Here is a 22,976-nt window from a genome sequence, read left to right as displayed (position 1 = left end):
CGAAAAATTTGTAGTATCACGAGCAAATAACTAGATAAAATTGCAATTGAAAATAGTGCTAATTTCATAAGTACCCTACTTTCCAAAATTGGATATAAATCTCACGTCTTACCATAGTTTGAATTCCTTTCCTAAATTAGCTCACACCTCCAAGCCTTCTTTTTTCCGCACAAAACCGTTTTTTTTTCCATTAACACTCATATGCGCTAAGCGTGTACAAAAGAAACTAGGAACCGTTCAAAATCGGACCAAACCGACCCGGAACCGGTCCAATTTCCAATTCCAATTTACTATAACCGGTAAGTACTGGTCCAGTTCCCGGTTCTAGACATAGAACCGCCCACCAACCCACTCGGACTGAGCCGATAATATATATAATTTTTAAGAAATATTTCTAATAAAAAAAACAAAACATTTAAAAAAATGAAAACCCTAAAATCCATAATCTAAAGTTCAATGCTTATTAACTATGTGCTCGTCTCCTCACACTCTCATTTTTTCTGAATCTTCTCTCTATCTCTCATTCATAATCTCAACTCTCAACCTCAACGCCCATTGACTCATGGCCTCGATTCTTGACTCTCGTTAACTCATGGCCGCACCTCCGACCGTTCATTGCCTCCCTCTCTCTCTTTCGGTCACCTCCATTTGTGTGAAGCTTGATGGGATCGGTTCCATGAACCCAGGGTGGATCCATGGAACCAACGGGCGGTTCTCGATTCCAATTTTTTAGAACTGATTCTTAGTGGGGCAGTTCTCGACCGCTTGCCTGGACCATACTCACCCCTAATATGCGCTCCCTCTTTTGCTAGAGACAAAGTAAAAGAAAACGTAAGATTCAACAACATCATATAGTCACGGTCGCCTTGAGCTCAAGATCATCAGGATGACTTCTTTGGTGGCCCAATCAATCGTTTTTCTACTAATTTCTTTTCTGTACAGTCGAGATCTCTTCCGCCTGGCCCATTTTTTTCCCCGCGCACGATCCGCTCCTACGCAACATCGAATCCTTCCCGATCGATCTCGCGCGATTCAATTCCTTGACCCCCTCTCTCTTTCCCCGCATTCCTCTTCTTTCCTTGTCCCACGTCTCCACCTCTATTTTCCCCCACGCGATCCACTCGAAAGATCTCGCCCCGCGGCCCCCGACCCGTCATCCCCCGAAAAAGGCGGGGACACGCGGGCGGTCTCGTCGGCCGGCCAAATCGAGAAACGGGTCAATTCACAAAGACTCTTAGGGACCCAAAAAAAAAAAATCATCAAAGGGTGCACGTGCCTTTTTGTGGCACACGTAGGATGATTCTCCCTTTTGCTTTTGCCCTCCCCAATATTCTATTGGGCGACAATTATTTGGGCATTGATTGGGGGAGGCGAAAACCGAAACGTACGATGATCGCCCCCAACTATCAAGTGCGGACCTTATGCCCCAAAAAAAAATAAATCAAAAATAATTTATTTATTTATCGGACGACCAATCCATTGGGTTGGGTTAAGGTTGCGTGGTCCCGCAGGGTGGGCCCCACCTCCTCTGCGCCCCCTACGGATCGGGGCCCACCAACCAACGAGGAATATTTTAAATTTCGAACCCCGAAAAGATAAAAAATGAGAAATTAGGGAACGTTAAAATTGAGCGATGCAGGGAGGGGTGGTGGACTTGTTTTGTCCGCTCCGCGTGAAGTTTCCGGCACGCGCCTCGCACACGTGTCGGCTTTTGTTGCTTTTTTTCTTTATTTTATTTTCTCTTCTTTCATATTTTTTTTTTTTGGGGGGGGGGGGGGAGGTTAACGTTGCGTTGACGGGTCAAAGTTGTGGAGCCGGTGCGGAAATTGATGCTATAGCCATTAGTCGGTGGAAAATTCCGAAACAGCTACTATAGTGGTACACGGAATATCAAATTCCCAGCCACCCCGAAAAGAAAACGGTGATTTATTGTCCCCATATTGGCCCTTTTCAGCGGCCTCGAAATTTCCCGGGTCTCGTCGGAGCGTTTCCAAAAGGCACCGCCACGGCAGGCGACGGCTCGGTTCTCTCGCGCGCTCGCTTTCGAGGTGAAATGGAAGGGGCGATCTGTGGAATGAGCAAAGCTGCATCCGTGCGTCGCTCTCGACTTTCGCAGAGTTGCGAAGGCCATGACGGCTGAATGGTGCCGGATCCTCTCTATTCTTGCGAATTTTTTTTTTCCTCGAGATCGATTTTATGGGAGGCGCATACTGCTATGTCGGGGTTTCTTTCTTTTTTTTTTTATCAGAGAATGTTCTTGTGCAAGATAGTGGGTTTAGGGGTGATCGATTTTGGGATAGGCGGTCTCACCTTGGAATCGGAACTGTCCATCAAGGGCTAGTTCCATAAAATGGGAATCGAGATTCGCTCATTGGTGAATTCATGGAACCGATCTAAATGTCTCCAACAAAACCACAATTTCTGCTCGGGAGCTCACCGAATTCAGCAGACAACTATAAAAGTCATGGAGTCACATAAGCATTCACTCGATTACTCGTCCTAAAGCTCGAAACTTAGGGCCCGTTTGGTAACGTGCCAAATAGTAAAATTTCGTTCATTTGTTCCCAAATAGTTTGGGAGCAATGCGTTTGGTAAACTTTTTGTTCCGGGCACATTTTTGAAAAAATTTATCTAGAAATGCTTTTAGAAGAGAAACAAGAAGTAAAAAAAGTTGCTTCTTGTTTCTGCACAATTTTGAGAATCGCTTTTTTCTTCTTTTTCTTTTTTTTTTTTTTTATTTTGTGTTGTTCTTCCCTGTGAGCCGGCGCCGTGGCCACCGGCCTGGCCCGTGGCCGGCGAGGGCGTCACGGCCCTCGCCGGCCGCCAGCGGAGGCGGGTCGCCCTCGCCGGCGAGGGCGAGGCCGGACCCTCGCCGCCCGGGCGAGCGGCCTCGCCCGGATCGAGCGAGGCCGAGCCTCGCCGTCGGCCGCGAAGGCGAGGACGGCCTCGCCAGGGCGGCGAGGGTCCGGCCCTCGCCCTAGCCCGGCGAGGGCCGTGACGCCCTCGGCCCCGGCCGGGCCGTGCCGCCGGCGGCGGCCATGGCCAAAGAAGAAAATGGGTAAAAGAAAAAAAAAATTAAACAATTCAAAATATTATTTGAGAACGAAATTTTGTGTTGTTACTAAACGTTTTTGTTCTTTTCTACTCTAGGAATAGAAATTTTGAACAGGTTTATCAAACGCCTTCAAATACTCGAAATTATTTCCGGCACGAGAATAAAAAAAATCATTTCTATTCAAAAATAGCTTCCGGGCATAAAATGGTATTCATGCGAACCCTTACAGAATTCAGGAGGCAACAACTAACATGAGCAATATGCACAACAAACGAAAGTAGAACACGTTAAGAAGACCCAAGGCCACATCATTGCTTTTTCCCCGCATGCACCATCGCAGCTTGACCAATGGTAGCTGTGCTCGTGAAGAACCTCCCTAAAACTACGGCATTACTGGAAAATCTTTCTATCTCCGACTCGGTAAATATAAGGGAAAATGACGTAAATAGTCTCTAAAATTCGCCTCAATGTGCAATATAGTCCATGAACTTTTGGTACATGTCTAATTTAGTCCGTAGACTTGATAATCCAGGGATATAATAATTCTTGGACTAGATTGAACATTTACCAAAAGTTTATGGACTGTGGCAAAGTTTAGGGACCATATTGCACATTGGGGCAAAATAGGACCATTTATATAATTATCCCTAATTACAAAACCAAACGAACCCAGAGAGGCCGTTCCACTCTAGAGGTTATACCACAACACCAAGGAAGTTTATCTTTTGAAAAAGTTCCTATCCAACAAGGTAAATGCGCCAAATCGACTAAGGGACGCTTTTAAGACGATTTTAAGAGCACCTATGATTGCGATTGCGAGGAGAGAGAGGCTTGAGACTTGAGAGCGAGCGACGAGGCCAAATGTCGAAGACGATCGAGAGCGAGAGTAAGAGAGGGAACGACGAGGCTGGAGGCGACCAAGATCAAGACTGGGATCAACGAGGCCGGAGGCCACCGAGAGCGAGAGCGAGGGAGTGAGGTTAAGCCGCGAGACGAGTGAGGTGAGAGACGGAGCAAGAGAGAGAGAGAGGGGCGGGAAACTAGGAATAAAAATTAAAATATATATATGTATGTATCAGTCCGGTCTGGGGGTTCGGGTGGGCGGTTCCACACCGGAACAGGGAATCACGGTTCTCCGGTTCTTTTGCACATCCCTAGGTGGGTCTCGTCTAGGCATAACTCATTCGTCCCGCAAATGATTTTGATTTGCGATGAGGGTCTTGTGAATCCTCACAGCCCAATTCAAATCGGTCCGGGCCAGAAGAGCCCGAAGCCCAAAACACTCGGGGGAAAAATAGAAAGCTCGCCCGGCCAGGAACGACCCGACCCGACCCGAACTCACGCACGTGACCGGAATCTGCTCGGAGCAGGGGGGGGGGGGGGGGCACGTGCCGCACAAATTTTTTTGAAACCTGCAAGCGCACCGGAGGAGCGAAGAGGAAGAAGAAGCGGCAGCCCCAGAAAGACACCCCACCTCTCTCTCCTCTCCCTCTCCGGCGAATCGAAGCAGGGCGGCGGCGGCGGCAGCCATGGAAGCGATGCTGGCGGAGTGCGTGCAGAGCAGCCTGCGGCACTTCATGCACCGGAACGCCATCTTCATGTGCGAGCGCCTCTGCGCCCAGTTCCCTTCCGAGGTACCCCCCCCCCCCCCCCCCACCGATTCCGTTCCGATTGGCTCGCCGGAAAAGCTCGAGCGCCGGTGTCGGATCGACTCTCTCCTTCCTCCTCCTCCGACGAATCCTACGGCGCGTACTGTGGCGCGCTGTGCCGGGGGGGGGGGGGGGTTCCGTTAGGGTAGATTCGGTTGCAATCTGTTGCGGCCGCGTTTTTCCGATTCCGGCCTCCCGGGCTTCCTGGGCCCCTCCCCCCCGCGCTGTCGGTGAAGTTATCGACGTGAATTTGCGATTGCGGAACACTGGTTTTGCTTGGAGCTTGTGTGTCATTTTGTGAAGCTTGTGATGATGAATTTTGAGTTTTTCTTCTTCTTTTCAATTTGTTTCTCCCCTCCTTTTCTGCTCTGGTCGTTACGCGTTGCGCGATGGTGTTGCATTGTTCCATGATTGCTGCTGACTCGATTCTGCTCCCAATTTGTTTTTTTGAAGTCAGTTTTTTCTCGGTCGTTTGGTTGCTTTCAGGTGAATCTGCAGCTATTAGCTGGCTGTTATCTGCACAATAATCAAGCTTACTCTGCTTACCATATTCTAAAGGGTAGGGCTCTAATTATGCATCTTTGCTGAATAACCCTAGATGCTGGGGCTTTTCCCCCCTTGTCTCTTGGCATCCTCACTTAAAGTTTTTCTGGGTATTTGTTTCCCTGATTGATCGAAGTTTTCTTCACGTGAAGGGACACAAATGCCTCAGTCGCGCTACTTGTTTGCAATATCGTGCTTTCAGATGGATTTACTTAAAGAGGCTGAGGCAGCGTTATGCAATGCCAATGAGCCCGGGGCAGAGGTACGTGATCTGCATATGCAAATGAAGCTACTGGTCCCAACTTATTTCACGATAAACAGTTTATGTCAGTCTAAGCTCACGTTTTTTATTATTTCACAAGAGTTTTATTGCGTATGGCTTGGTTTAATGGATGCGGTCATTTGCTAACTGCTGTTCTGGTCTCCTAGCAGGTTCCAAATGGTGCTGCTGGTCACTACCTTCTTGGGCTTATCTACAGGTTACTCTCGTGTTTTGTGCATAGTGCTCCTGAATAACATCCTTTTCTTATTGCATTGTCGCTGTCCGAAGTCGTTAAGATGGTTTCTTAGTTTGTAGTCAGCGTAAGAGAGAGAGGTCATATCAAGGTGTGGACAAATGTGAAAGAAGCAAAAAAAGTTGAAAATATAATTTTCTTTGAAGTTATTTTCTGAGAGATAAACTAAATTCCATCAATTAGGTACCGTGGGATACTATCCTCACGTAAAACAGCTACAGCTTCAGATGGTGAACCGCCTATATACAAAAAGTTTTGCTCAAAGATTGCATTTTCAAGGGCAGTCAGTAACTTGTAGCCATGGTTTTAGGAGGAAAGTGAGATAGTAATATGTGTTTCTGTAAGGAAGAAAAGGTAAGAGGATGTACTCTTGTCTGCAAAATAAAAGGGAAGTAGGCATGCACATCTTGTCCACTCTACAAAATTAATAATGCGAAAGTCCTAGGGTGGATAAGCTAGTGTGGAAGGAAAAACTTTTCCCTTTAACAATCTATTCTGAAGCTTTAGCTCTTCCGTGCACCATTTACACTGCACTGTTGGAATTCTTTACGGTGTACTTGCAGCATGGCGAATCCCAACTTCTATATGTCTAGATGTGGCTTATATAGGTTGCATGATTGAGAGCTATAAGTATTAGCAAATGCTAAATTAGTTTTATGATATATCGTCAGTGCAATAATAGGAACCATAACACACCGGTTCTTTCACGATCTGAACATATGTTCTGACTCATGGCACACTGACAATTTGATATACGAAGTCAGTGATCCCACCAGTATTAGGTTTTACTTTACGGTCACAAAAATTCTTTTCACCTTTCTTTCACGTTTCTACTAGAGCTTTTCCTCACAAGGTGTAGCTATTGCGGAATTGCAGGTTTGTTGTGTTTTATTAAATGTAAATCGTTCAGAATTACATTTTTTGTTGTTAGTTTTATAGGATCTCACATGGCATAACTTTTGACTGATTGATGTATAGTGATGGAATATGGTGTTCTATGCTAGTTAATTGTTTTGTGTATCTATATGATGCTCCCTCATCCATTTAAGTTTGCTTCTGTTCATAGATATACTGATAGAAAGAGAGGTGCCATCCATCACTTCAAGCAAGCTTTGTCAATAGATCCTTTACTCTGGTCTGCATATGAGGAACTCTGTGCCTTAGGTTTGTATTAAAGATACCCTCGTTATCTTATATGACTCTGAGTTTTGGTGACAATAATTGGCATATTTCAATAATTTGATTGGTTCGATGTTATTTAATGTGCAGTGCTTTGTCGATGGACTCGAAAGTAGTTATAAACAATTTGAACTTAAATTTGACCTGGTCTGCTCCTACTTCTCACATTTAAGATGAGTTCTCCTGTTTAGTAAATGAAACCCATAAATGTCTCATGCACGTAGCGATAACCATTTTCTGACTATAAGCAACTTCTGACTTTCCCATATGTATTCTTAAATTTGTATGGAGTATGATGACAACCAACAAGCATACATTATGTAAATTCTGTGTCAAGTGTATTAATTTAAATTTAAATCGCGCATGCATGTGGCAAGTGCCTATCTTTTTGGCACGAGGCTATAAGTGCAATTGAGTTACTTGATGTACCTCTGTAACTAGTTTGAAGTAGGTGCCTTTCTTGGATAGTGGCTCTTTCTATTGATAGCAACTTGATCTTATGCTAGTTATCAATTATATTGGACCGCCACTTGCTTCATGAATCTGAACCTTGTTTTCGGGTGCTCATTAATATAAATTCCTCCACCTAGGTGTCATATTCATCATGTTTTCTTGACTCTGTTTAGGTTCTGCTGAAGAAGCGGCTGCAGTTTTTGGTGAGGCGGCTGCTATTTGTGTTCATAAGCAGTACTTGCACAATGGGTTTGCCCCTTCAAACGCACATATGTCTTGTGAGGATCAAAACTTGAATTCTACCAGGTGCTCAACTGATGATGTTAGCCCTAAGCAACAGAAACAAATGCCGGGCAATAATACAAGAGATCTTGCCGGAAGCTACCATGGAAGTATTGCATCTTCCCAAGTTGCTAGTCAGCCTCTAAATGGTGGATCTGCTCAGCTATCTCTTTATAATACTCCTTCCCCACTAGCTACCCAGGTAAGGTAATGTTTTGTTTGGTCCTAATAGGTGAAAGTATGTGCAGTGCAATTAAGCTAATACTTCCATATTTTCATTACTTACCATAGCCAGCAATGACAATTTGACATGACTCTGTAAGGCGACCTAAACACGACATATCAGACGCTAATTCAACACAAATACAAGTATGGCAATAGACAAACAACAGGAGTTGGTGAGCTCCTAAGGGAGGTGTAATCAAATAAGATAAAGGAAATCTATTGAGAAACCGTAATCTAACTCGTCTAACTCGAAACTGCAGGCCTAGACACATTTTCACCAATTTTTAGTGAAAAAACAGAATTTATACTATTTTAGTAACAACATGAAATGACATGAGTAACCCATGCAAATATGATGATGCGGCATACATTGCCAGCTGCAATCATGAATAAATGAATGTCTTGTATAACATGTGACAAGCTAAGAGCTTCATTTCACTTGAAATAATGTTTGGTGTTATTTGTAATTTCCAACTGACCTCCAAACTTGATTGGTTTATTAGTTGATGTCCACCTTGTCAACCAAGCTTTATTCCCTGGCAATCTGTGATTTTGAATAAATGCACATTCCATCTTATGGTGCACCATAGATTTGGAACACGAAAATGAACATTCCCAGTGTTCCTATGCAAGTGATATGTTACTTTCACACAATATATCTATTTTGGTAATATTCTGTAAAATGATATTATTAAACTGTGAAAAATTTTCCTATTGTATCATCTATATTTTTTTTAATCTAAATAAAAAATCATGTTTTATTCAAAATCCATGTCCAAAAGAAGTCTACCCCTGTTGTACCACATTTTTACCGTTTTATATTGCTGTATTGGAGCTACTCTCCAGGTAACTTGTGTCATCGTTGCCTAAGTCTGGATTCTTCGTTTTGTTGTTCATCTCAGTGAAAGTCACGTGTACATACTTCATTCGTTCTCTGCATGCTGGAGTCATGTTTGAGTTGGGAAAAAAGGTGGGACTGGCTATAGTGCATGACAAGCAGTTCTTGGTAGAAACTATTCAAATGCTGTCATAATATGTTGGTCTAAAATTTTCAACCATGTTTCACTTTCTTACTGTCCTCATGAGAATGGAACAGCAACTTCTTTTATCATGTTGAGTTCTTCATGGGAATGAACATGAGCTTATAAAGCTATGTCTCATCCAGTTTTGGCTCTTAACTTCTGATCGATAGTATTGTAGATATCATTTGGATGTTTCTGTTTTAAAATCTCTGCAGTTGTCAGGTGCTGCACCTCCTCTACCATGTAGAAATTTGCTGCCGAATGGACCAAATTTGAGTGCATTTGGTGCTGATGGCTCCCAACGGTCAACCGTAAACTCAACAATTCAAGCACCTCGAAGAAAGTTTGTAGATGAAGGAAAATTGCGAAAGGTTAGAAGCTTCTATCATTTATAATTATATGCTATGCCACAGCTTAGATTGGCTGACCATTGCATCTTAAGTTATTAATCGGGTATTATCACCCTATTGAAACAATTGTTATGTGTATATTTGCTTGTGCCTCCTGTTAAGGCGTTGATTTATATGTTTTCACTGGATACTCATTTCTTGGGCTTGACAGGTGAATCCAGGTATGGGAGGTGGACTATAGATGTTCTAGAGTCCTTGGCAGAACAATAGGCTGAGTATTTTCCCACTGCAAAAAGAAAATAAGAGAGCAAGTAAAGTAGGTTAATAAAGTGAGATCTCACTTGTTTAGCAAGAATCCTATGGCTTTTGAGACTGCTAGTCAACTAGAGGACATTTTTTATTTTTTCAATGTTGGATGATGTCAGTTGTTTCTCTGGGCTTCCTGCTTTTGAATTACTTGGATGAACTCGTGCTCCTCCAAAGTTTGTGCTCTGATGATTCTCTACCTATAGAATAGTGACTTGATGGCTATATGTAGTTTATACGGCATATGTCCCCTTTCATCTTGATATTAGGGGGAAGATAGCTGGTAAGACTAATAAAGCTGAGACCAAGTCGAGTTTCTTGTAATTCGTATTTCTCTGTGTCAGATTTCAGGAAGATTGTTTTCTGATTCTGGTCCTCGACGAAGTACAAGACTCGCTGGAGATGCTGGGGCAAATGCAAGTACAAATGCAACATCAGTTGCTGGAAATGGCACTAGCAACTCCTCTAAGTATCTTGGAAGTTCAAAACTGAGTTCTGTGGCACTCCGTGCTGTGACTGTACGAAAGGGACAGTCCTGGGCCAATGAGAATTCTGATGAAGGTGATTTTCTGGTCAACGAATGATCTTGTTGCCATTTAATTTTACTTAACATTGATGGATTTGCATCCTATTTTTAGAAAAGAGAGCATGGTCTATCACTTTGATGGTAAAAGCATGGTTGTGTTTCAAGTTTTATCAATTAATTTAAGTTTTAGTTACTCTGATCATGTAAGGCCCATACGTTCATGGATATATGATATGATGGTTTTGAATTCAAAATGTTGGTGATTGTGAAGCGTACTTGATTGTGCGCCTTGAAATTTGATGTGACCAAAACAATTCCTTGTAGGTTAATTAGGTATGGGAATCTAGATTATTTTTGTATTGGGTATATGAAGATAAACCCTTTCAATTTCTTTATTAGGTATATTAATAGAGATATTTCATAAAGCAAATTGTTTGGAACTCACTAAGGGTGGTAAATAGATGTTCTGGTATAGTCAAATGTCAAGAAGTATGGATGGGGTTGTGAAAATGGATGTCATGCTTGAAATAGTGAGGGATTTGTACAAATGTCTATCCAAAGCTTAAGCTATAAGATGGAGCAGAACCACATGAATATAAGGCCAATTTAAACCCTAAAGTTAAGAAATGTGGGATACTTTAACAACCCATCTCACGTGTGAAACAGATTGAGAAAGGCATATGGAATTGACAAACAGGAGCCTCACGTGCGAAATAAATCTAGGGTGAAACTTGACTTTGATGTCATCTTAAAATGTCCAATCCAAAAGCTTAAGCTTTTTGGTGGAGGGAGACCACATATATATAAGATCATTTTAAACCCTATAGACAAGTGATGTGGGATACTTTAACAAATAATGATGCATGCGGAATTTGAAGTAAATGGATGAGTGCCCATTGAAGAATAGGAACAAGACCCAGAGACACAATGGCTGGCACCTTTGGAGGTCCTTGCTATTTGCATAGCTAGGTCAAGATTTTAAGAGGCATCGTTAGCTCACAAGGGTTTGAAACTGAATATGTTCTTATGAACAGCTCAGAAATGTTTAGAGAAGTGAGCACCTGTGATCTTTTAACTTTTTTGCTATTGTGTTATGGTCAATAAAAGGATGTTTAGTCCCAAAACTATGACTAAACATATTGAAAGTGTTTCTATGGTGCTATTTTCTCAAGTCTCCTCTTTTTGATGTTTAAATGTGTCATCGAGGGAGATGCATTGGAAAGAGCTCATTCTGTGTCCTAAATTTTCACATTGCTGCAGGAATATTTTAACCTGCTCTAGATCCTCTTTCAGATTGCCGGAGCTTTTTTTCTTTTTGGTTGTTTTGCGAAATCCACATTTAATTTTTCCTTTTTTCACACGGCTTCCATTGCTGCTGCTTTTACTTCAATTGTAGTCCTCATTTATTTTGTTTTAAAGACCTCCCTGACTAGAAGTTGCTTTTATCACATCCTTTAGGAGTACGGAATGAGGTTTCTGATGATTCTCGTTCCAGTTCTACATTGGGGAATTGTTCTTGTCCTTCAGGTGACAATAGATCTCTTGATCAAGAGGGAGCAAGTGTGCCTTTTGCTGGGTCTGTACTGACTAGTACAAGGGTGTTAACGGGCACGGCAGAAGTATTAGGTCTTCTAAGATTATTTGGGGAAGCCTATAGGCTTTCTTGCTTGAACAGATGTCAGGTACGTCTGAATTGCATTTGTGATAACAAAAGATGGTATTCTCGTCTTCTATGTAGCGTTTCATTTTCTGAATGTAATTTTCTTTTGTGCAGGATGCACTAGATGTTTACTCGAGACTTCCACACAAGCATTACAATACAGGCTGGGTGCTTTCACAGGTAATATTTATGGAAATGGCCCATCCTTAGATCTATCATCTTTTTCCGCGTGTTTGGTTTTACGTAATTATTAATTAAATGAATACGGAAACTACAGGATATATAGCTAAAAGAAGAATGTTTTTGTCGGCTTTCTTTTTAAGTGCAATCTTATGGTTTATAGATTACGGTGAGATCTTGAGAATGTGTTTACAGTAAATTGTTTGTGGTGGTTCGGTGATTTGAATTCAGTAAGAAGATGAAATACTCTTTGCTGCCAGAGGATGGAAAGAAGCAGAAACATTGCACAATGATTTTTTTTTGTTTTTATTAGCAATTTTGGTGTACATGCAGTAAAGATATATTAAGTGAATAAGCATGGAAAAATGCAGGTTGGCAAAGCATATTTTGAGTTGGTTGATTATATGGAAGCGGATCAGGCCTTCAACCTAGCTCGGAGGACTACACCTTACAGTTTAGAAGGAATGGATATTTACTCAACTGTTCTATATGTAAGTGCTCCATCCTTCATATACTTTCTTCCGTTGTCTGATTGGAAATCCTGAACCTGTTTAATTTCCAGCTTTGCAAATTCAAGTAACCCTAGTCTGGTTCCTATCTGTGGTTCTCCTTTTCTTAAGATACCTGATTATCAGTAAATTAATCTCTGCACCTGATTGAGTTTTCTTATCATGTTGTTTTTCCTCTCTTTGCAGCATTTAAAGGAAGATATGAAGTTAAGTTACCTAGCTCAAGAGCTAATTGCGACAGACCGTCTAGCTCCTCAATCTTGGTATTTTTACCCTAGTGTAACTTAATTGTCAGTTCAGAAGCAACTGTTCCCTGAGTAGCTTCACGCCTTAGATACTGATTTTGACGTTAATATTGCTTTAGTGCTTTAAAGCAATTATTATACGTATCAGCGTCGATCTGTCGCTTGACTATTGGTTTTCTCTTGAATGAGGATAGGATTGTCACTACTTTCAGCATAAGATTCTTACCATCAATGAAAGGCATAGCTTTATAAAATGCTGCATATTTTTCTGGCTATAGTGTGAGAAGATTGACTTCTTTGACACTGCTTTGAACTGATTGAACCAAGTAATTTGCAGCTTTTCCTTCCACTTCTTGAGAATTGAATGAAAAGTTTCATAATGCTCATGGTGGTTTATACTCACTGTTATAGATCTGCGTTGAGTACTTAATATAGATCTGCTGGTTGCTGTAACTGGCGATTTTTCATTCTGTTGCATAAATGTATTCAAATAATCTAAAACTATGCCTTATAAGGATTAATGCTTTATAGACCTTGTTTGGGTCTCTGCTAGGAATGGTCTGTTACCCACAAGCACTTTTAGTTCACTAGGCTTATTACTTTGTTCAATAAAATGCAGGTGTGCCATGGGTAATTGCTATAGCTTGCAGAAGGATCATGAAACTGCTCTGAAGAATTTCCAGCGGGCAGTGCAACTGGATTCAAAATTTGCCTATGCCCACACTCTGTGTGGTCATGAGTATGTTTTCCGCCTTTCTTGCCCCTTCATAGTTTTCGTTCACCTACATATGCAGGACAAAATCTTCTAAACTGCTGGTTAATTGTTTCCAGCTGTTTATCATGTCATCTTAAGTCTAATGCCTATTATATCTACAGATTCGTTTCTTTGGAGGATTTTGAGCATGGAATCAAAAGTTATCAGACTGCCCTCAGGATCGATGCAAGACACTATAATGCGTGGTATGGGCTTGGAATGGTTTATCTTCGCCAAGAGAAGTTTGAGTTCTCAGAGCATCACTTCCGCATGGCTTTCAAGATAAATCCATGTTCTTCAGTTATAATGTCATATCTTGGAACAGCTTTGCATGCCTTGAAGGTTGGATCACTAGTTGCATTGAAGCATTTAATACTTTAATTGAAGAGGAACAATATATGTTCTGGTTGTCTGTCTGAATTTTCAATTCCTTCATCTGGCAGAGAAGTGAGGAAGCTTTGATGATCATGGAGAAAGCTATTTTAGCTGATAGAAAGAACCCTCTTCCTGTGTATCAGAAGGCTAATATACTTATGAGCCTGGAAAAGCTTGACAAAGCATTAGAAGTCTTAGAGGAGCTGAAAGAATATGCCCCTCGAGAAAGCAGCATTTATGCTCTGATGGGCAAGATTTACAAGTCGCAAAACATGCATTCTCAGGCGATGCTTCATTTTGGCCTTGCTCTGGATTTGAAACCATCAGCAACTGATGTTGCAACCATTAAGGTGATTTGACTTTTCTCCTTCCTTGCTGAATCGAATATAATCTCCTACAGTTTTTGATCTTTAGAAATCTGCTTGATTGCTTATGATTATGTGAGAATATGCAGGTGGCTTGTTTAACTTATTTAGTTTGCTTCTCCTTCAGCTGAGATGAATTTTGCGTTTCCCTCTGCCTGCTGAGCATGGCTCGGTTTCTCCTCTCTCATCTATTTAATTTGTTGACAGGCTGCAATTGAAAAGTTGCATGTTCCAGATGAAATAGAAGACAGCTTGTAATTTTAAGAAAAAACTGGAGAGTTGAGAAGAGAGCACTTTATACATTATCCGGCTCTGATTACTCGGCCTTGAACGTGGCCTCTGCTTGTGCTTTCGAGGGATGGCAAACATAAAAGGTTGATCCTCGACCCATTCAGAGACGAGTGCCCCTTTGGTAGGCAGGTTCTTCGACCTCTTTTTGTAGATTACCGGGCACTGATGGGATTGAGCGACAAAACAAAAGGAAGGCCAAGTTACATGTATGTTCACTGACCATGTTAAAATGTAACAGACACTACATTCATCTTCTTCCAACATTTGTTTTTAGTTTAGCCAATTTTACCTCTCAGTTAAGGACCCAATCCCTTGTATGAAGCTCCCATTAATGCTTCAATTCATTGAGCTTCTTTTGGGTAAGCATTCACAGATTATGTGCTGTGTTCCGAAAGAAACCTTGATTAGAACTTTAGCAGAGAAGACGATATTTTAAACTTAGGCCCCATTTGGTTCAGTATTGGGAATACTCATTTGGCCTTAAATGAGCATTCCCAAAATGCTGAACCGTTTGGTTCAGCATTGGAGTTCCAAATGCTCATTTGGTAGCATTTGGAATGCTGACTGTTCCCCAAAAAAAAAAAAAATTCTTCTTCAGCAAAGCGTGGCCGGCGAGGGGCCAGCGTGGCCGGCGAGGTCGCATTCCTCGGGTTGGGCGACCGCTTGGGTGCCGTCGCCCTCGGGTCGCGCGACCTCGGGTGGCGACGACGGCCGGGTCGAGCGACCCTAGGTAGCTGGGGTCGCTCGACCTAGGCCATTGCCGCCCGGGGTCGCGCGACCCAGGCGACGGCGCTTGGACGGTCGCCCGACCCCAGGCGGTCGTCGCTTGAGGTCGCGAGACCCCGGGCGGCGACGGCTTGGGTCGAGTGACGTTCGCCTGGGGTGGCTTGACCCAGGCCGTCGTCGCCCGGGTTCGCGCGACCTCAAGCGACGGCCGCCTGGGGTCGCGCGACTGCCTAGGCGTCGTCGCCTGGGGTCGCGAGACCTCGCCGCCTAGGTCGCGTGACCTAGCCCGTCGCCACCTGGGTCGCGCGACCTCAGGCCTCCTCGGGCGACGGTCGCCGGCCGGTGCCAGATCTGGCTCGCCGGCGGCCATAGCTCTTCGCCGGAGCCGGCGAAGGGTACTTTTAAAAATAAATAAAAAAAAAGCTCCCAAAGCCCATTTGTAAAAAGAAATAATCAAACACAATTGCATTTTCCTAAGTGGCTTTCAAATAATTTTTTACCAAACGCCATTTACATTTTTTCAAGTGCCTTTCACCTAAAGGTATTTGCATTCCTCAAATGAGTATTCTAAAAGCCGAACTAAACGGGCCTTTAATCCTTTCATTAATGAATGATGTTCGTCAGAACTGAGTCTCGAAAACTTTGATAGTACTGGTTCCATTATTGTTCATGAGGCTTGCAATACGTGCTCCATGGGCCTACAAGTAGTGGGGTTAAAGAAATATGCAACGGTAACGAGACGCAACGTATTCATGCATAGTGGGGTGAAAGACATTTAGCTGGTTTTTCTCCAAATGACGTCAGTGTTTGAGTGAAAAACAGCGGTCTAAGCCCACGGTTTGTGCGGACAGTCGCAACAGATTCATCGAATTAATCACCAAGTTCATTGATTCTCTCAGTTTCATGCATCTCGAGAGTTTAGATCACCATCCTGCTAGTATGCAATGCGTACCTCTATACGTATGCGAACAGACCATAGAACATATCATCCGATTTCTTTGTTTCTAATGCATACATTACGTTAGGAGCTATGACTCTGAAATCGAAAAACCTATGTGATGTCCTCATCGCCTCACAACACGGCCGGCGACGACCCCATGGAAGTATGGACAATCGGTTTTTTTAATTCGTAGATGGACAAGAAAGATTGCATTGTTTTGGATGAGGATTCTTTCTCTTGACCCACCACCATTCGTAATAAGCCCTGGGATCCCCCTATTCCTACCGTGTACCATCAAGCCAGATACGAGAAAAGGACAACGCATTAGACAATAACCCACCAAACTGCATTCCACATTTCACAAGTCATGGCATCAGGACAAGGAAAATCACTTAGGAGTTACCTTCATGCTTGGATGCTGCCTCATCCTTCTGGCGGATATCCCTAGTCAACATCGACAAGATCAACCCCCTTCTCGTGCCATCCGTTGGCCTCCTCGCTATATATTTCCACCAGACCGCTACTTGATACTTCCATTTGCCAGTCATAAGAACCACAGAAGCTAGAGAAAGCTAGCTCAAGTTTGTAACCTCCCCCACCACTCCAATGGGTTCAATCCCTTCCCTACCACAACCCGTGACACCGGAGCCAACCCCGGAGGTCGACCACTTTGGCTACCGGGTGTACGTGTCGTTTTGCCTAAGGCAACCGACGCTAACCACAAAGAACATATCTAACTGGATAGAGTGCTACGACCCTAATAGCCACACGTGGAGTTACGTTAGCCCGATTCCCGGGATAACTGACAGCTATGTCTTGAAGGGTTTTGCCATGGTTTCGCTCCGAGACTCGATCTACATCATTGGTGGCCGACTATGCTACAAGGAAATGGTTCATGTTTCGGACGAATTGGCTGACTTGGTGGACGTGAAGGTCGAGGTCCTATCTACAGTTCTGCGTTACAATGTTCGAACCGATCAATGGTCCCCTTGTGCACCTCTTCAGACCCCCCGTTCGGATTTCGCGTGCACGGTATGCAACGACCAAATATATGTCGCCGGGGGCCAGTCCACTTCGTCTAATGCTAGGGGAATTTCATCCGCCGAGGTGTATGATCCGACTCTAGATGAGTGGAGTTCTTTGCCTAGCATGAGCGCGTTGCGGTACAAATGCACGGGGGTCACATGGAATGGTAAAATCCACGTGGTCAGCGGGTTCGCAGAGAGGTTAGACTCGGACTGGCCGTTGCGTGGCATCGTGGAGCGATGCTCGGCCGAGGTGTACGACCCCGAGACCGGGAGATGGGAACTGAGGGCGAAAATGTGGCAATTGGATGTTCCACCTAGCCAAATTCTTGCCCTTGATGATGGCAGGCTGTACAGCTCAGGAGATTGCCTCAAGGCATGGAAGGGCCACATCGAGGCCTACGATCCCGAGTTCAACATGTGGAACATCGTCCCCGGGTCGCAACAAATGACTCGATCTTCAGCGGTGCACCCATTAAATGTTGCAGACGGCAGATGTTCACCACCAATCCACCCATTAAATGTTGCGGAAGGCACATGGCCACCAATCCAACCAATGTACGTTACGGTCGCACCGATCGGGACCCGTCTGTATTTCTTGGTCGGGTATCGGACCTCTGGGGACTTGCCGAGGACGATGTCGATGGTGCACATGTTTGACACTTTTGCAAATGCTAACTACTGGAAGAGTTTTGGGCTGATTGAAGAGGATGGAGAGAAAGAGTTTTGTAGCCATTGTTGTGTTATTCAGCTATCTTGAGAAGAACAGAAGCAAAGAGAGTGCTGGCCTGCGTGGAAACCTATTCCTCAACCTGTTCCTTATGATGTTTTGACCACCCATGAACTCCAATTCCTATATTGCTTTGTCCATTTCCATTTTAACATTCTAAAATGCTTCTGATGTTCTCAATTAAGGGACAGAACATTAAATAACAAGAAAGAAGAAGATACGACCATACTCTCTCCTTAGGTTTTTCCCTCAGAACTATTTTCTTGTTGAACATATACACTCTCTTCAAGAAACAAAAAAACAAGGAGAATGTGAAACTTGAGGCAGTGGAGCACATGTTTTGCCCACAGAAACAGATTTAGTGAGTGAACAAGAAGACGATTGAAAGAGTTTTGGAGCATGCCAGAAGAGAAAATCATGGCAGATTGTTAAGACTGCAGTTTTCTATGACCGAAGGAAGGAAAAGAAAAAAAATTACATAATAATCATCGTGCATGTGATTGGTGTGCTAGCTACATTTGTATTAGGCTAATTGAAAACTTGCACTCAATGACATTGGCTAATGTCTAAATAAATCTTCGTAAGGCATGAAGGATGTGTAAACCGACTTTAATATCACAGACACGATTGAATGCGTAGGCACGACCAGTACATATGTCGGCAAAGAACCATCCACTGAACTCTGCTATTCGGAAGATTCAAGATTGGCGATGACGACGATGAGTTCGAACCTCCCTTCTGTCTGGCAGAGAAGTGAGGAAGCTTTGATGATCGAGGAGAAAGCTGTTTTAGCTGATAGAAAGAACCCTCTTCTTCCGTGTGTCAGAAGGCTGACACACTCACGAGCCTGGAAAAGCTCGACAGAGCATTAGAAGTCCTAGAGGAGCTGAAAGGAATATGCCCCTCCAGAAAGCAGCTCATATATGCTTCGATGGGCAAGACTTACAAGTCGCGAAACATGCGTTCTCAGGCGATGCTTCATTCTGGGCCCTGCTCTGGATTTGAAACCATCGGCAGCTGATGCTGCAACACATTAAGGTGATCTGACTTCTCTCCCTTCTTGCTGAATCGAATGATATTTTTAACAGTTATCGAGCTTTATAAATCTGCGTGATGTGCAGTTATGTGAGAATGTGTAGGTGACTCCTCCTGCAGCTGATACGATTTTCATGCGGCCTCTTTCTGCTAAGCATGGCTATCTTGCTCCTCTCTCTTCTATCTCATTTGTTGACAGGCTGCAATTGAAAAGTTGCACGATGCAGACGAAATAGAAGACAGCTTGTAACTCTAAAGGAAAAACTCGAAAGTTCACAAGAGAGCACGGTGTACATTATCCGGCTCTGATTACTCTGATTACTTGTCCTTGAACGTGGCTTGCTTGTGCATTCGAGATTTGGCAAACTTGAAAGACTAGTCCTCAACCCATTCCAAGATGAGTGCCCCTTCATGTGGGCAGGTTCCCTGACCTCAGTTTTGTAGATTACTGGACACTGATGGGATGAAGCGACAAAACAAAGGTGAGGCTGACTTACATGCATGCACGTTGACCATGTTAAAATGTAGCAGATACTACATTCATCTTCTTCAGTTTTTGTTTTCTTTAGCCAGTTTTACCTCTCATTTTAGGACACAATGCCTTGTACTAAGTTCATATCCATACTTCATTTTTATTGAGCTTCTTTCAGGTAAGCATTCACATATTTGATACTGTGTTGTGAAAGAGACCTTGATTAGAACTTTAGCAGAGAAGAGGATGTTTTAGACTTGTTTCTTTCGTTAATGGACGATGTTCATCGGAACCGAGTCTCGTCGAATTTTAGTCATCGGTTGCATTTTTGTTCGTTGGGCTTACAAGGTGTTTCACGAGCCTCCAAATAGCCGGGCTTATGCTCTCATGCCCTTGGGTTAAAATATACTATCGGTAATATTTTGGCATAATTAGGATTAAACTCATGCTTTGATCAATGATATGCAATAGCCGCAACCGAAATATCTTCGGTATTGGAGTGAAAAACTAGAGTAATGATTGTGTGCTGAGCGCTTACTCATTAAGAAATTTAGCTTATTTTTCTCCAAATATCTGCGGTATTGGAGTGAAAAAATAGAGTCTAAGCCCACGGTTTGTTTGGACAGTTGCAATCAAGTCATCGAATTAATCACCAAGTTCATTGATTGAGCTTTGATTCTGAAATGGAAAGTCGTACCTTATCTTGTTATCAGCTCTCAGCACGGCCGGCGACAATACCATGGGAGTATGGACAATCGGTTCTTTACAAGTCATAGATGGACAAGAAGGATTGCATCGTTTTGGATAAGGATTCTTCTCTTAACCCTCCATTGATAAGCTCCCAGGATCCTCCTAATCCTACCATGTACCGTCAACCATGATACGAGGAAAGGACAATGTGTTCGACAATAACCCACTAAACTCCATTCAAGGATCACTAGGACATACATCAGGACAAGGAAAATCACTTAGATTTTACCTACATGCTCAGATATTGCCTCATCCTTCTGGCTGACATTCCTAGTGGATATCGGCAAAACTAACGCTCATCCCGTGCTATCCGTTGGCCTCCACGCTATATAAATTTCAACCAAATCGCTACAGGAAATTTCCCATTGGGCAATCATAAGAATCACAGAAGCTAGATAAAAGTCAGCTTAAATTTGTTACCTTGCCCACCACTTCAATGGGTTCAATCGCTCCCCTACCACAACTACAACCCATAGGGCTGGAGCCATCCCCAGAGTTCGATCATTTTGGCTGCCGGGTGTACGTTTCGTTTTGCCTGAGGCGACCGACCTTGACCACAAACAACATCTCTAACTGGATAGAATGTTATGACCCATCTAACAACACGTGGAGTTACATTAGCCTGATTCCCGGGATAATCGAGAGCCATATCTTGAAGGGTTTCGCCATGGTTTCGCTCCAAGATTCGATCTACATCATAGGTGGCCGACTCTGCTACGAGGAAATGGTTCATGTTTCGGACGAATTGGCCGAGTTGGTGGACGTGGAGGTCGAAGTCCTTTCCTCCGTGTTACGTTATAGTGTTAGAACCAATCGATGGTCTACTTGTGCAACTCTTCAGACCCCGCCGCGTTGGGATTTCGCGTGCACAGTGTGCGACAACAAAATATATGTCGCTGGGGGCCAGTCCACTTCGTCTAGTGCTAGGGGAATTCCATCTGCTGAGGTGTATGATCCAACTCTAGACAAGTGGAGTTCTTTGCCTAGCATGAGCACGTCGCGGTACAAATGCGCGGGGGTTACATGGAATGGTAAAGTCCACATGATCGGCGGATACGACAAGAGGTTAGACTCAGGCTGTGGGATCCCTTTCATCGTGGAGCAGAGCTCTGTCGAGGTGTATGAGCCCAAGACTGGGAGATGGGAACTGATGGCAAGAATGTGGCAATTGGATGTTCCATCTAACCAAATTCTTGCCCTTGATGACGGGAGGCTGTTGAGCTCAGGGGATTGCCTCATGCCTTGGAAGGGCTACATCATGGCCTATGATCCCGAGTTCAACTTATGGGACACCGTCCCTGGGTCGCTACAGAAGACTCTATCTTCAGCGGTCGCCATGTCCAATGTCGACGATGGCAGGTGGCCACCAATCCAACCATTGTACGTTACAATTGCACCGATCGGGACCTGTTTGTATTTCTTGGTCGGGTATTGGGCCTCTGGGGACTTGCCAAGGACGGTGTCGATGGTGCACATGTTCGACACGTCTCCATATGCCGAGTGCTGGAGGAGTTTCGAGCCGGTCGAAGAGGACGGAGAGAAAGAGTTTTGTAGTCATTGCTGTGTTATTCAGCTGTCGTGAGAAGATCAGAAACCAAGAGAGACCTGGTCTGTGCTAAATCCGTTTCCTCTACGAATGCCTAATGATGTTTAGACCATCCATGAACCCCGATCCTCATATAAATCTGTCCATTTCCAGTTTCAACATTCTAAAGTGTTTCTGATGTTCTCAATTAAGGAACAAAACATCAAACAACAAGAAAGAAGACATAACCACACTCTCCTTACAAGGTTTTCCTCCAAGAAACTATTTTCCTGTGAACACATTCGCTCTCTCTCCCTTCAGGAAATAAAAACAAGGAGAATGTGAAACGTGAGATGTTGGAGTTCGTGTTTTGCACACGGAAATGGAGTCGATGAGTGAACAAGAAGATGATCGAAACAGATCTGGAGCATGCCAGAAAAGAAAATCATGGTAGACTGATAAGACTGCAGTTGTTAGTGTATTAGGGTTAGACATGTAATCATAATCCACCCAAATTGAATTGCTGTTGCTCTTTCCTTGTCTTTCCAGATTTGGCAATGTTTGAAGGGCAGAATCATTTCTAGTCTCAGCTTTCTTGTCGAAATTTAGTGTAGCCTTATACAAATCCAAAATCCCAGAAATGATTCGCAAATAAAAGAATAGAACAAACAAGAAGCTTGTGTCTCTAAAACACAATCATACCTTTAAAATCACGTAATCCACTAATCCCACTTGAGAAGAGGAGAATTTCTACCTTTCGTCCGTGCACTCGCGGTCCATTTCTAATCAAGTCTATGTACTTTTAATTAGTCTTATCAAGCCCTTCTACTTTCATAAATTTCCCGAGCATTGTTCGCCCACGTGACATGCGCATGTCATTGCACTCCCCATTTTAATCCTCACGTCGCGTGTTCGCAAATCATGCAAGCCAGATTGAGCATAGGAAAAAAAAAATCACACGATAAATGCAAGAACTTAATCGAAAAATTCGCCATGGCTCACCCTCCCGGACCAACAGTAGATGAAAACAACTTAAAATGAAGCGTGGTTTGTTTTGTGCTTTCTTCTCTCATAAGAACTTCCCGATGTTTTGGAGACATATCGGCATATATCGAGGAAAGCTTAAATCATTAGATGGATGAAACATATATGTGTGTACCAATGGGACCTTTCCTCGACCGCGATTTAGGGGAGAAAAAGAGACAAATCAAGCACCAAATTCGCCCAATTCAATGGTGGTCTAGATACTGAAACATGAGGTTGTGTTATTGAGCCTATGGAAGTCCCTC

General features: G+C 43.4%; 3 protein-coding genes across 4 annotated transcripts; all 3 read left to right on the top strand.

Annotated features, from left to right (window-relative positions):
• Positions 1-4,500: 4,500 nt before the first annotated feature.
• Positions 4,501-14,861, top strand: LOC115690853 (cell division cycle protein 27 homolog B-like). Of its 2 annotated transcripts, none has more exons than XM_056319685.1 (16): positions 4,501-4,689; positions 5,191-5,263; positions 5,400-5,509; positions 5,680-5,726; positions 6,829-6,926; positions 7,568-7,878; positions 9,139-9,294; positions 9,924-10,140; positions 11,633-11,787; positions 11,880-11,945; positions 12,317-12,436; positions 12,641-12,717; positions 13,319-13,438; positions 13,576-13,795; positions 13,897-14,178; positions 14,401-14,861. In XM_056319685.1, exons 1-16 carry the CDS (start codon positions 4,585-4,587, stop codon positions 14,449-14,451), a joined length of 2,208 nt encoding a protein of 735 aa, XP_056175660.1. In that variant the 5' UTR covers positions 4,501-4,584; the 3' UTR covers positions 14,452-14,861. The 2 variants fall into 2 exon arrangements, with proteins under 2 accessions (XP_056175660.1, XP_030473195.2); XM_030617335.2 differs by having other exon boundaries at positions 11,564-11,787.
• Positions 14,862-15,869: 1,008 nt separating this feature from the next.
• LOC115690847 (uncharacterized) lies at positions 15,870-19,385 on the top strand. Its single transcript, XM_030617326.2, has one exon. It carries the CDS (start codon positions 16,757-16,759, stop codon positions 17,933-17,935), a length of 1,179 nt encoding a protein of 392 aa, XP_030473186.2. The 5' UTR covers positions 15,870-16,756; the 3' UTR covers positions 17,936-19,385.
• Positions 19,386-20,598: 1,213 nt separating this feature from the next.
• On the top strand, positions 20,599-21,744 carry LOC115690863 (uncharacterized). The gene has a single exon (XM_030617346.2). It carries the CDS (start codon positions 20,599-20,601, stop codon positions 21,742-21,744), a length of 1,146 nt encoding a protein of 381 aa, XP_030473206.2.
• The last annotated feature ends 1,232 nt before the right edge of the window (positions 21,745-22,976 follow it).

This window comes from Syzygium oleosum, unplaced genomic scaffold, assembly GCF_021117445.2.
Source record: "Syzygium oleosum isolate NSW1041296 unplaced genomic scaffold, Sole_v2.1 Sole_v2.18, whole genome shotgun sequence".
Taxonomy (NCBI): Eukaryota; Viridiplantae; Streptophyta; class Magnoliopsida; order Myrtales; family Myrtaceae; genus Syzygium; species Syzygium oleosum.
This window is presented reverse-complemented; position numbering and strand designations above follow the sequence as displayed.